The 11,468-nt window shown below is 40.3% G+C and overlaps 2 protein-coding genes and 1 long non-coding RNA gene across 3 annotated transcripts; 2 read left to right on the top strand and 1 right to left on the bottom strand.

The window, feature by feature from the left end:
• LOC135624824 (uncharacterized) lies at window positions 1-4,157 on the bottom strand. The gene is made up of 4 exons (XM_065128796.1): window positions 3,923-4,157; window positions 3,635-3,738; window positions 582-711; window positions 1-384 (listed from the first exon to the last, which is right to left on the bottom strand). The coding sequence occupies exons 1-4, from the start codon at window positions 4,019-4,021 to the stop codon at window positions 346-348; spliced, it is 372 nt and encodes a 123-aa protein (XP_064984868.1). The 5' UTR covers window positions 4,022-4,157; the 3' UTR covers window positions 1-345.
• Window positions 4,158-4,615: 458 nt separating this feature from the next.
• LOC135624798 (RHOMBOID-like protein 2) lies at window positions 4,616-8,660 on the top strand. The gene is made up of 6 exons (XM_065128744.1): window positions 4,616-5,164; window positions 5,730-5,893; window positions 6,943-7,106; window positions 7,209-7,465; window positions 7,801-7,927; window positions 8,356-8,660. The coding sequence occupies exons 1-6, from the start codon at window positions 4,818-4,820 to the stop codon at window positions 8,467-8,469; spliced, it is 1,173 nt and encodes a 390-aa protein (XP_064984816.1). The 5' UTR covers window positions 4,616-4,817; the 3' UTR covers window positions 8,470-8,660.
• A 2,060-nt stretch (window positions 8,661-10,720) lies between these two features.
• On the top strand, window positions 10,721-11,454 carry LOC135624801 (uncharacterized). Its single transcript, XR_010491795.1, has 3 exons — window positions 10,721-10,856; window positions 10,952-11,029; window positions 11,167-11,454. It is a non-coding gene; the product is annotated as an uncharacterized LOC135624801 (long non-coding RNA).
• Window positions 11,455-11,468: the final 14 nt, after the last annotated feature.

The raw sequence follows: 11,468 nt of genomic DNA, 5'->3' as shown, positions 1-11,468 counted from the left end.
TAAGAATTTAACTTGCAAATTGTTTTCATTGATTTGTCATGAGAGAATCCCCTACGATTTGTGCAACCTTATTACTGCTTGAAATGTCAGTGTCTAAGATTGGAAGATGAAAAATAACAGGAACCCCGTGGTACTGAAAATGTACTATAAAACCAAATGCTGCAGTTACACGTACTGTTTCTCCATCCATTCTGGTGGAAAATAAAACAAATCACAGAGAACACCTCCAATCAATAAATCTGCTGCTTTTTCCTAATTAATTTTAAGGCCAAATGGCGGGGCTCCATGTAGCTCAGCAGTTTCGTATCCAGGTTCCAGATAAAATTGGAATTACACTCTAACTATTCAAAAGTGTGCCAAACTGTATACCAGAATCCAAGCGAGCTGCATCCAAAAAGGCCTTTCTTATGATCAAGCTAAATTTAACAAGGCATTAGTTATGATGCCAAGAATGGCTGTCCTGCGCAATCTAGTTGTCGCATGAACTGTGGCCATCTTAGAACTATAACATGGAAACCTAGCAATGGGTGTAATTGTGATTCTTGAATAGAAATGACAAACACAAGATCAAGAAATTATACCAGAAACAGGCTGAATGAAGCAAAAAGCCCCTCCTGAAGTAACGCTCCATGACCTCCAAAATCTTCTTCATCAATTTTCAGCACATATGTATAATACCCATATATAATACCAGAAGATAGCAGCAAAAATCTGTAGATAGTGACAGAAAAAAAAATTGTCATAAGAGATACTGAAAATGAAAGAGAAAAAAATAACGGATAATTTGTTATTTCTGCCTGCTGATAATTATCATTTCTCTTCTTTATGTTCATAATAGGAAAACATAGCCACATCAAGAGAAAAGTCAACGCTTCACCATATTATATGACCATGATGAATCATTTATTTTTCATACTGCTTTTGTGATTCTTTGTAACAAAATTTTTCTTTTCTATATTCTAAACTGTATAACTAGAGATTTTTCAAATCAAAGCATATAATATTAGCAAACTGCAGGAACTTCAACCAGCAGAACAACTAATATGATAATAGTCAAAACAAACATACATACATAAGATACAGAAACAACAAGCCTAACCTGGAATTTAGATCCCACTGCCAGATCCAAGAAAAAGAATCCACAAAATACGTAAACAAGTACGAAGTATGACTAATACCCAAATACGTGGGACATTATGGCTGCTATGTTGTCTGTGTTGTTGCAAGTGCAAAGAATGACTAGTAGCTGCAGCACAAATCTACAACTTCCTCTCATGCATGCCAGACCTTAAGAAAGCAACAGAGAATCCACATTTTATGGACAATATTACATTAATATGTTTCGACTGCTTATATCAGTTAATTACCACAGAGCAGCAATATGAAAATTGAATATATCTTGTAGAATCATCTGGTTGTTATATATACACATCAAGATAATGGAAGCATCTTCGAACAATTTTATCCAGATACTGAGAAACCCTTCCTTGCAGAAGTTGAATTAATACTATAAGAAGATCTAAAGCACAACTAAAACAAGATAAATATTAGGACCAGGAAGAATTCACAATTGACCTCCTTGTACCGGACATACAACGCATGATTAGGGGACTAACAATCCCTGATAGAAGAGCAATACCTCCTAATAAAAAACCCAAACAGAAACAAAATACGGATAGTTCTGGACTACTAAATAGAAAATTAGCTGTTAGCATCAAATATTAGCTATTTGAATATTTTATACTGATCTGTCATTTGATCACCATATTAGAACAAATCTTGATCTCTAAATTTCAGTGCCTAATCAAATAAAATTCTAAAGAGCAGTAGTGGAAATATGTATAGCATTCCCTTCTTATAGTTCCACTATTTATAAGTCAGGTAATTGATGACATATGCAAGGGTCATAAAAGATTTGTATTATACAATAAAAAGAGAAATATGAACAAAAGCTAGGAGATGAGATTGCTAATTATTTATTAGAGAACTCACTCTTTGAATAAAAACGTTGTCACAACTAGGCTGGTACAACCACTTCAATAAAATAATAAATCAACTATATAATAAAGAGTAATAAATTAAGAGAACAATCATTATCATTGCAGTCTAAAGTACCCAAAGGATGTCACAGCCTTATGATATGACACCACCATTCTAGATTGTGATACAAAACACTCCAAGGCCCACATCAGAGTCAATGCCAAACTGGTGGGTCTTACCTAACACTGCATCATTGCATCCTGTAAGCAGCAAACTTTCCTATCCGAAGGTCTTTGAGTAGACAGGTGATGGGATTGGGATAGAGACCCCAACTTCAAGCTAGCACTAGAAAGGAAGAGAGTTTGATTTGGGTAAACAAGGATACAGGAAATTAGTTGCGAAGAAGCATCAATACAGATTCGGGATATCAATAAAATACTATGTGGATACTCTAACGCATCAACCCTTGAAAAGAACAGGCCATGATTCTTGGAATAGATAGGTAAAGTGATTGAGCAAAAAAGGTTTTGAATTAGGATAAGTGGTATTAGCACCTATGAAGTGTGAATACCAGACAACACACCAATCAAACACACAACATAGATATGCCCCCCCATACACTAAATCTTGGAAAAAGAAAGGATATGAAATGAAATGGATGCAGCAATAAACATATTTTGAATCTATAATATTATATATGACAAAGTTTGACACGTCTAAAGTGCTATAGTAAGTAGTAATATAGTATAGTTCATCTAACTACTTAGTAATTAAACTAACATCTTTAACCTATTATTTCTACTTATATATTATGCCAAGTTCCTAAAACATCTGATCTCTTTAACGATGACTAAAAAACTAGTTACTTCGAATGTATCTTTCATGCATCTAATACATACCCCAAAAGTATCTTGCATGCATCTAATCAGTTATGTGACAAGAAACTAAAAGTATTTATGTCTTATAAATTAGCATAATCAATTGATGAAGAATGGCAAGCACAAAAAGGTGACTTGAAGAAGCAAAAAGTATACAGAAAGGCAAGATTGTACGGTTGCCATTACTTTGTGGCAGACCAGTCATCACATAATTGCCGAGCTAGGAACAATGAGACACAGCATTGTAATTTTTTTTTCTTATATGTTTGAAAGTATCTCATAAAATGTCAATAAAAAATCTCAGTAGAAAGAGTAACTAAACCTGCTAATAACTCATTAACAAGTACAAAAACTAAAATATGTTAAATAAAAAATGCATAGTTTCTGCATCAGAACATGGATGAATGAATCGTAGCTTCTTGCTAGAACTAATAAACATCTTGAATTATCAAACATGCTTTAGATTAAACCTGACCAATCAATGAACAAGCTAATCCACTGCTGGTTGACTATCCATACAATACAGAATTAGGTATCTCATAAAATCGTACCCTCCCTACTACATATCAACTGAAAATTCAGTTTTTCATCAGAGTAACATACCATATCGAACTTTGGTGGCAGTATACGAATCACTATTTTCGAAGCTACCAAAATTAGGTATCGGATACAAACTATTTGATAAATTAACCGATGAAAGAAATACTCTTTGGAACAAATCACTAAAACGGTCTATCTCTAATATGACATCTGGGGTGGTGAGCCGCGGAACTTACAAAGCAATCCAGATAGCACCGACCAAGGGAATGGCGCCCCACAACAGTCCACACGCGAGGCCCAACCCCTGCCGGATCCAGTGCAGAACATCCCCCAGTTGATCCTACAACAACAAGAAGCTTACAGAAATCACGCTAGATTCACAATGACAACAGATCGAATCTACGCGCCTCGCAGAGGAAGAAGATGATATCAAATTCGACCGAACAGAAGTCCTAAATCTGGCGCGACTTGTTTAGTTACCGAAGTAAGAACACAACCACCCCACGGGATGGACGCGTGCGTACCTTATCCCAAGAAGCCTCGGGATCAAGCAATTTAGCGAATTTAGAGGGGAGGGCGTGCCCGTTCTGCTGCCGCTGCTTGGTTGATTTGACCTTCTTCATGTTCGAATCCGATCGCTGCTTGCCAAGCGAGGAGCGTACGCTTCGATCGGATCTCCGGGAGACCGCAAGGAACTCTTAGGGTTTGCTTTGGCTATTCCCGTCAGGGCTGGGAGATTCTACTTGACCGCAGGTCTTGCGATGGGGAGTAATGACCAGCGGAGTAATCCTTATTACCATTACGTGTCATTTCGCCATTGGCGAAACAGTGCTTTAACCTAATAATTAACTGGAACGGATGTCATATCAAATACCAAATCACGATTCATATTGGTCCACATTGGCCCATTAACGTTTCTCTTTTGGCCCATGTTGGCCCAAATCTGCCAATTCTGCGTTAAAGCAAGCTGTACACGTGTTTGACTGTGCGCCGTACATATGGTCATCGATCGCACGACAAAGTCTACATGTGAAAAGGGTTAATTTTCTTGACCAAAACTATGTCATTAAGCGAAGGATTATTATAATCACCGAGGAGAGCATCGACCGAATCACAATGATTATTTGAAATCGAGCCACGTGTCCTTTGGTATATTGGCGATGGTTAATTGTTGCTTATATATATATATATATATAACGGACAGTACTTCAAACAAGGCGGCGAGTCGGTAGAAGATGTTGAGCGGATTTGATCGAGTCCGGTTAGGTTGCTTGAGAGCCTGATGACGACGACAGCCACAACCACCCCCGGTTGACTTTGAGAGGGACTCGGTGCTCTTCCTGCTCTCTCTCTTCCCACCAAGTCTTCTAATCCTGTTCTTCGACTCTCAACCGCAACCACTTCTTGGTCGGGGAGGGAATGGGAAAGGAGAGCGCATCCGCGGCGGCGAGGGAGGATGAGGCCAAGTTGCAGCCGTGGCGGGGGGACGGCGGCGACGCCCACCAGCACGAAATCGATCCCCCGCACCCGGTGGCGGCTCCGCCTACCGCGCGGGCGAAGCCGCCGCAGCGGCAGCGGGACGAGCGGTGGCGGCCGTGGCTGGTGCCCACGATCTTCGTGGCGAACGTGGCGATGTTCGTGATCACGATGTACGTCAACGACTGCCGCAAGAACAACTCCATCCGCTCCTGCGTCCTCCCTTCGCTCGGCCGGTTCTCCTTCGAGCCCCTCAAGCAGAACCCCCTCCTCGGCCCTTCTGCCAAAACGTCAATCCCCCATCTCCGCTCCCTTTTTAGCGTTTTATTTCGCTGAACAAATTTACATGGTTTTGTTTATTTAGATTTATTATGTGGTCTGGAATCCGCTTTCCAGATGATGGTGGTAGATGCGAAGGGTTTTTGTTGGTGAATTGTTGCTGTGCTTGATGTCAGTGTGTTATGTTTGATCCTTTTCCTGCAAGCTTTTCTCGCATTACATCATGATTTCACATTCTTGTTATACTGTTTCCATCTTCCTTCTTCACTTTATACAGAACGCTTATTTTCTCTGCATCCTGAGGCACTTCCTTTTAGCTGATTAATGCATATCTAGTGTGATTATACCCATTTCTTTATGTTTCGTCCTTTTAGGTGGCATTGTCGTTTTAAGTTACTTTCCTGTTAAACTGAAAATGAATAATTGTAATGCTCATGCCATGTTTTACTTCATATGTTAATTTGAGAAATATTGAGTATATTTATATCAGTGGATCGCCTTTGATATTTCCTGGCATGTGTTGATGTTCCTCCATCGATACAGTTTTAGTGACATCATCTGTTTCCAATGATGCAGGCTACAAAAGATGGGAGGCCTAGTAGTTGACAAAGTAGTTCATGGTCACCAAGGATGGCGTCTCATTAGCTGCATTTGGCTACACGGTGGAGTCATCCATCTACTAGCTAATATGTTGTGCCTCTTATTGATTGGAATTAGACTCGAACAAGAATTTGGATTCGGTATGCTACGAAATTATACATTGGAATTATTGTTAATTCAGATTGTGGATCATTTTTATAAGCACTTATTACGATTGTTATCTCAGAATAAACATTTGTTGCAAGTGGACACTGGAGGAGCATTAACTAATGTTTAATCATTCATGGCTTTTTCTAGTCATCCTAGTTATAGTGTTATACCTTGTTGCCTGCTGCTGCAGAACTTAATTAACTAATGAATTGCAGTAACTCAGGTTTATAGTTTATACTTTATGCTCAAGAGGCACAAATGGTAATATATCCCTGAAAGATAAGCAATTCTGTTGCCCCTACCATATGTCGTCCTTGTATATTTAGCGGTTGATATTATCAAGTGCGCACTTATCATCTAAGAGTAGGATTGACATGGCAGTGTTCACCAAATGGTTGCATAGAAAACCTCAAATATTTTGGTTTCTGGTTCTGGGATTGGCCTTCCAGCATCTCAGACATATTTGAGTTGTCGATCACACATCTGATCCTGTATTTTATAACACCACAATGATATAGGTAAATTGCAATTTTCTTATCTACTTCTGGTATTTATGTACTATCAATTTTAACAGTTGCAAGTAAAGGTTTCAGTTGAACTAACCGTAAGAGCCTCATGCCTGGTGCATGACAAGGTTGGGACTAGTAAGTGTTAAAGTAATCAGCCTCGTTTACAAGTTCTTACTAACACATAGTATGGTAATATCTTGATTAGCAGCAACGGCCAGTTGTATCATCCCCTTTAGCTGTTTGCAACAGGTTAATTTACCTAACACATGTGGAGTTCACTTTCTTTGAAATGTGAGGCTATAAATGTTAGCAGAAATTAAAACATGTTTATGTTGGATTCATCTTTTGTTCTAGCATCATACCCTGTGGTAGCTGATTAAGTATATGCCAGGTGATTATTATCATAACTGATCTTTTGGTCTTTTGACCACATAAAGCATTATACTGTTTTGTTTGTCTGTTCTACTGTGTTTTGAATCACTTGAATGATGATGCATCATCTGAGAACCAAATTAATACTTCTTTGACAGTGAGAATTGGCCCTCTATATGTCATCGCTGGAGTTGGTGGAAGCTTGTTGTCTGCTCTTTTTGTCCAAGCAAGTGTCTCTGTTGGTGCTTCTGGTGCTCTTTTTGGGTTGCTTGGAGCCATGCTTTCAGAACTTATAACAAATTGGACAATTTATGCTAATAAGGTATCTAAAAATGTTGCAATGCATGAGAGTAAGGACGTTCATTTGATCTTAATTTCTTGCCTTATTACAACCAATTATCTAATAAGCCTTTGTTTATGTCAGTTTGCCGCATTGATATCTCTCATCCTGATAGTTTCGATTAACTTGGGTCTCGGAATCCTCCCCCACATCGACAACTTTGCTCACATAGGAGGATTCATTACAGGGTTCCTTCTTGGATTTGTCCTTCTAATCCGCCCACAATATGGATATAGAAGCCAAAAGTACAATCCTCTCGGATATAATGGCCCAGCAAAGAACAAACACATGATATACCAATATGTGCTATGGGTTGCTAGTGCCATCTTATTAATTGTCGGGTAACTATCCGAAACATGTTTTTACAGTCAAGCCTGGAGTCCATTCCTTTCACTAATATTCTGCAAAACTTTTGTGCACGTTATTATGTCTACCTGTTGCATCATTGGGAAAACGGCAAAGAAGTTTAACGATCAGAAATCCATCTTCTCTGCTGTTATGCTGTTCTTTGTGTTCTGTATGTTTTGATTCAAATTAGTTATTGTCTATATCTAACACATATGTGCCCAAAGATAATCCATCCAGTTTAATGGCTTTATCAGAAACTAAATTCCTATTCAAAGAATCTGTCCATTTATTCACTGTTTTCTAATAAGCTGCTGTACAATATCTGCAGGTTGACTGTATCTCTGATTTTGCTGTTCAGAGGGTTCAATGGAAATGATCACTGCTCATGGTGCCATTATCTAAGCTGCGTACCCACTTCAAAATGGAGCTGCAAACAAGGAACAGAATCATGCCAGGTAGGGTGTCTTATTATGCCCATCTTATTTAGAAGAATGTTGATGGTATCTAGTTCCATGTTGAAGTCAAAGATTGTCTCTTAAATCAGTTAGTAGGCTATGGCTCCTTGGACTTTTGGTCAGCACCACAATTTGGCAGATGCCTTTTTGGACAAGCATAGTATACATTGACAGGAGCAAATGAATCTGCAAAGCATACTTCCTTTAGTTGATTGAGCTCAGGGGTAAATTCTGCACATGAATGTAATCTAAATCCTAAAGACAGCCGAAGCACTGTTTATTAACTTCGTGAGAATAGGTTGATCCGGTTACCACTGTTATCATTCCAAGGGCCACATTGTGGGACAATTGGACACATCCACAACCTAATGACAGAAATCTGTGTTTTCATGCACTTGATAATTCTCATATATGTCTTCTTGTTGCAGGTTTTCGAAAGTGGTAACCAATGGAACATAACCTGCCAAGACAGTGGGAGAAGCCGAATATTCATAAATGCAACTCAATCTATGGATGACCTGTGTTATCAGCTGTGCAGTTAGCAAGCAACACTCATTCCATTCTACTGGTCTCTTATTTGGTATACTCATTTAAATTCAGATCTACCAGTTGTTTTTTTTTTTTTTAATTAGCACATACATGCGTGTACAAAAGTCAGTTATCAGATTTACCCTACACAATTTTTTTCAGAATAAATTTATGCATGAAAAGTTGTGATTGTTCATGCTTGTCATTTCTCCTGTATGATCTCTGTCTGAGGCCAAGAAAACTTGTTTCTCATGGTTGTGGCTGCAGCCATGATGGTAGTAGTAAGAGGCCAGCATAGTGGAAGAGGCTGGAGAAACATCATCCTCACATCCACCTTTTGACAAAAGCATAATGTCCTTTACTTTGATGTTAACATATCTGCCAACTCTGTTGATCTGCTAGAATCAATTGTCCTTCTCCTCAAAGGGGAAAATTGATCTTAATTTTTTATCAATATAATTACATTAAAAACTTACATCAGTAGATAAAACATGATCTATTAATTTATATTCTTAAAAATATTCTTGACTCCCCCTTCATGAGTGAATGACACAGTTTAAAGAAAACCATTATAAACATGACCCAAATGTTTCTTTCTGATATCGATCAATATAATTACGCATAAAAATTGAAATCAGTAGATGTGACATGCTAATAGAAGGGGAGGGGTGGGTGATCAGGTGATCACAAGTATTCAAGATGGAGGAGAGCTAACACCATCAATCAATATGGGATTAGTTTTCTCACACGCATGAAACGTAAAAGAAAGGGGAAAAAAAATCAAGAAAAAGAATAACCGAAACAAAGCAAGCACGGGGCTCATATCAAGTGTATTTGGTGGAGAAGCCGTCATCGTGGCGGACGCCCGGAGATCTACGGCGGGAACGAGGGGGAAGGGAAGAAGGAGGAGGAAGAGGAGGAGGAAAGATACCAAGCCAATACAGCGGCACCTTAGCTTCCCCCCCTCCGCCCCCTCCACCTCCACCCCCGTCGCCGCCACAACAGATCGCGGGGGCCCTCCAACCCCACTCCAGCCCTCTCTCTTTCTAATCACCGCCCCCCGGACGACTGATAACAAGAAGAATAAAAGAAGACGAGAAAGGAAAACGAAAAACCCAACCACAGCGTAAGACGTGCTTCGCCGACGGCTATGCCCACCGAAACCCTAACCCCGCGGCTTTTATCGTTCGATGCTTGGCTAAAAAGACCAGAATGCCCTTAATTCTGCTTGCTGCACCCTGTTTGTTTGATATGGAGATGATGATGATATGAATGAATTATACATCAACGTTACACCGCCGTGTATGCCCGTTGGGAACGTTACCCTCGACAGGATATGACGTCACTTAGATTGGAAATGGTGGAGCAGCATCGTTTGATGACCGAAAAAGCTTCATCCATGTGGGGGACGAACTCTCCTCAGCCATTCTTTGTTGCCCCCTTCTCTACGGCTTGACGAAGGATGAGATTCCTGTCTCTCTCTTTCGCACTAGACCATCCATTGAGCTTCCCGGGCTATACTTGCTGTTTCTTCCGTCACATACATTTAATTTATCTTCTTCCTCCTCGGTGCTTGTGCCTTGACCTGACCTAGGAGTGCTTTAATGGCAGATGGAGAGCCTCGTAGCTCTCAGTGTCCTTTCCCATCATTCATGCATGCAGTGGTGAGGAGGAGTTGTTCCCATCTCATGTTGTTCATGGTGGTGTCACTTCAAGGTTCTCGTCATTAAAAAAGACAGGCCATGATCATACAAGATTTGCATCAAAGCTTTTCAGCTTATGTGCTATCAGAGAGGAAGCATCTGACTGTGCTTTACATATCTTTAAGAAGGGACAAAAATCATGAGAGCTAATGACTTCCATTTGCTATTCAGCAAATCAGAAATACCAAAACAAAATCGTTCTTTACAGTTTCAGTTTCTTTTGGGAAGCTGAACGGCAGAAGCTCATGTTTGAAGTGCTGAAACCCTATCACAAAGGAAGAACATGAACGACAACGATTCATCTCTAATCTGTATGCCTCCTTAGTCCCCCCCCCTCCCAGTGTGCATTGCCATAATATTCTCAGCATCCGCTCATTTACTCTTAACTCCACTTTATGTATTGTTACTGTCGACCACAAGATATGTATCGGTTTCATCGAATCTAAGTCTGAGGTGTTACAATGTGTATACGCTGGAAAGGGTCTAAAAGGATGAAGATGTTGTCGAGGCTACAGTGACTGTAAATTGACCGAACTCTCCTCAGGAGGTGCTATAAATAGGAGTTCTTCGTCTCCACCATCTCTCAAGCCACAGCAGGAGAAGCTCTCAAGACTTGACCGAGGAGTTCAGAAGATGTCTTGCTGCGGCGGCAACTGCGGGTGTACCTCTGGCTGCAAGTGCGGCAGTGGATGCGGAGGGTAGGAACCACCTCCTCCATGTTTCTTCAAACCATATGAATCGAAAGATCACGAGACACGAAACATTTCTCTTCTCTTCTCTTCTCTGGATGCAGGTGCAGTATGTACCCTGACTTGGGCGGAGAGCGTGGCACCACCACCGCAAGCATCATCAACCTTGGTGCCATGACAGGGTCAGAGTGATTCCCAAACTTACTCTAATTCTATCTAACAAGACAAAGATCAGTGTTTTAGAGAGAGACAAAAAGACGAGTAGGATCTATCATAACCCCATTGAAATGATTCTATTTCCTCGTACCAACTGTTGCAGGAGCGTTGAAGGGTTCGAGATGGCAGCTGAGTCCGAAGGAGGAGGCTGCAACTGCAGCCAGTGCAAGTGCAGCGGCAAGTGCAGCTGTTCTTGCTGCGGCTGTAACTGAGAGACGTGGGAAGGAGACGCCATGCCCTGCTTCGTAAGCGTCATTCAGAATCAATCATATTTGGGAGGGGGCATGGTGACATATCTAAATAAGAGGACAAGCAGAGCCATATTGGATCATCATGTAACGGTTGCTCTCCTCAAGTGACATTTGAGTATCGTAATGATCTTTTATTACTACGATTTCCATCTTT

The sequence above is a fragment of the Musa acuminata genome, chromosome BXJ2-10 (assembly GCF_036884655.1).
Source record: "Musa acuminata AAA Group cultivar baxijiao chromosome BXJ2-10, Cavendish_Baxijiao_AAA, whole genome shotgun sequence".
Lineage (NCBI taxonomy): Eukaryota > Viridiplantae > Streptophyta > Magnoliopsida > Zingiberales > Musaceae > Musa > Musa acuminata.
This window is presented reverse-complemented; position numbering and strand designations above follow the sequence as displayed.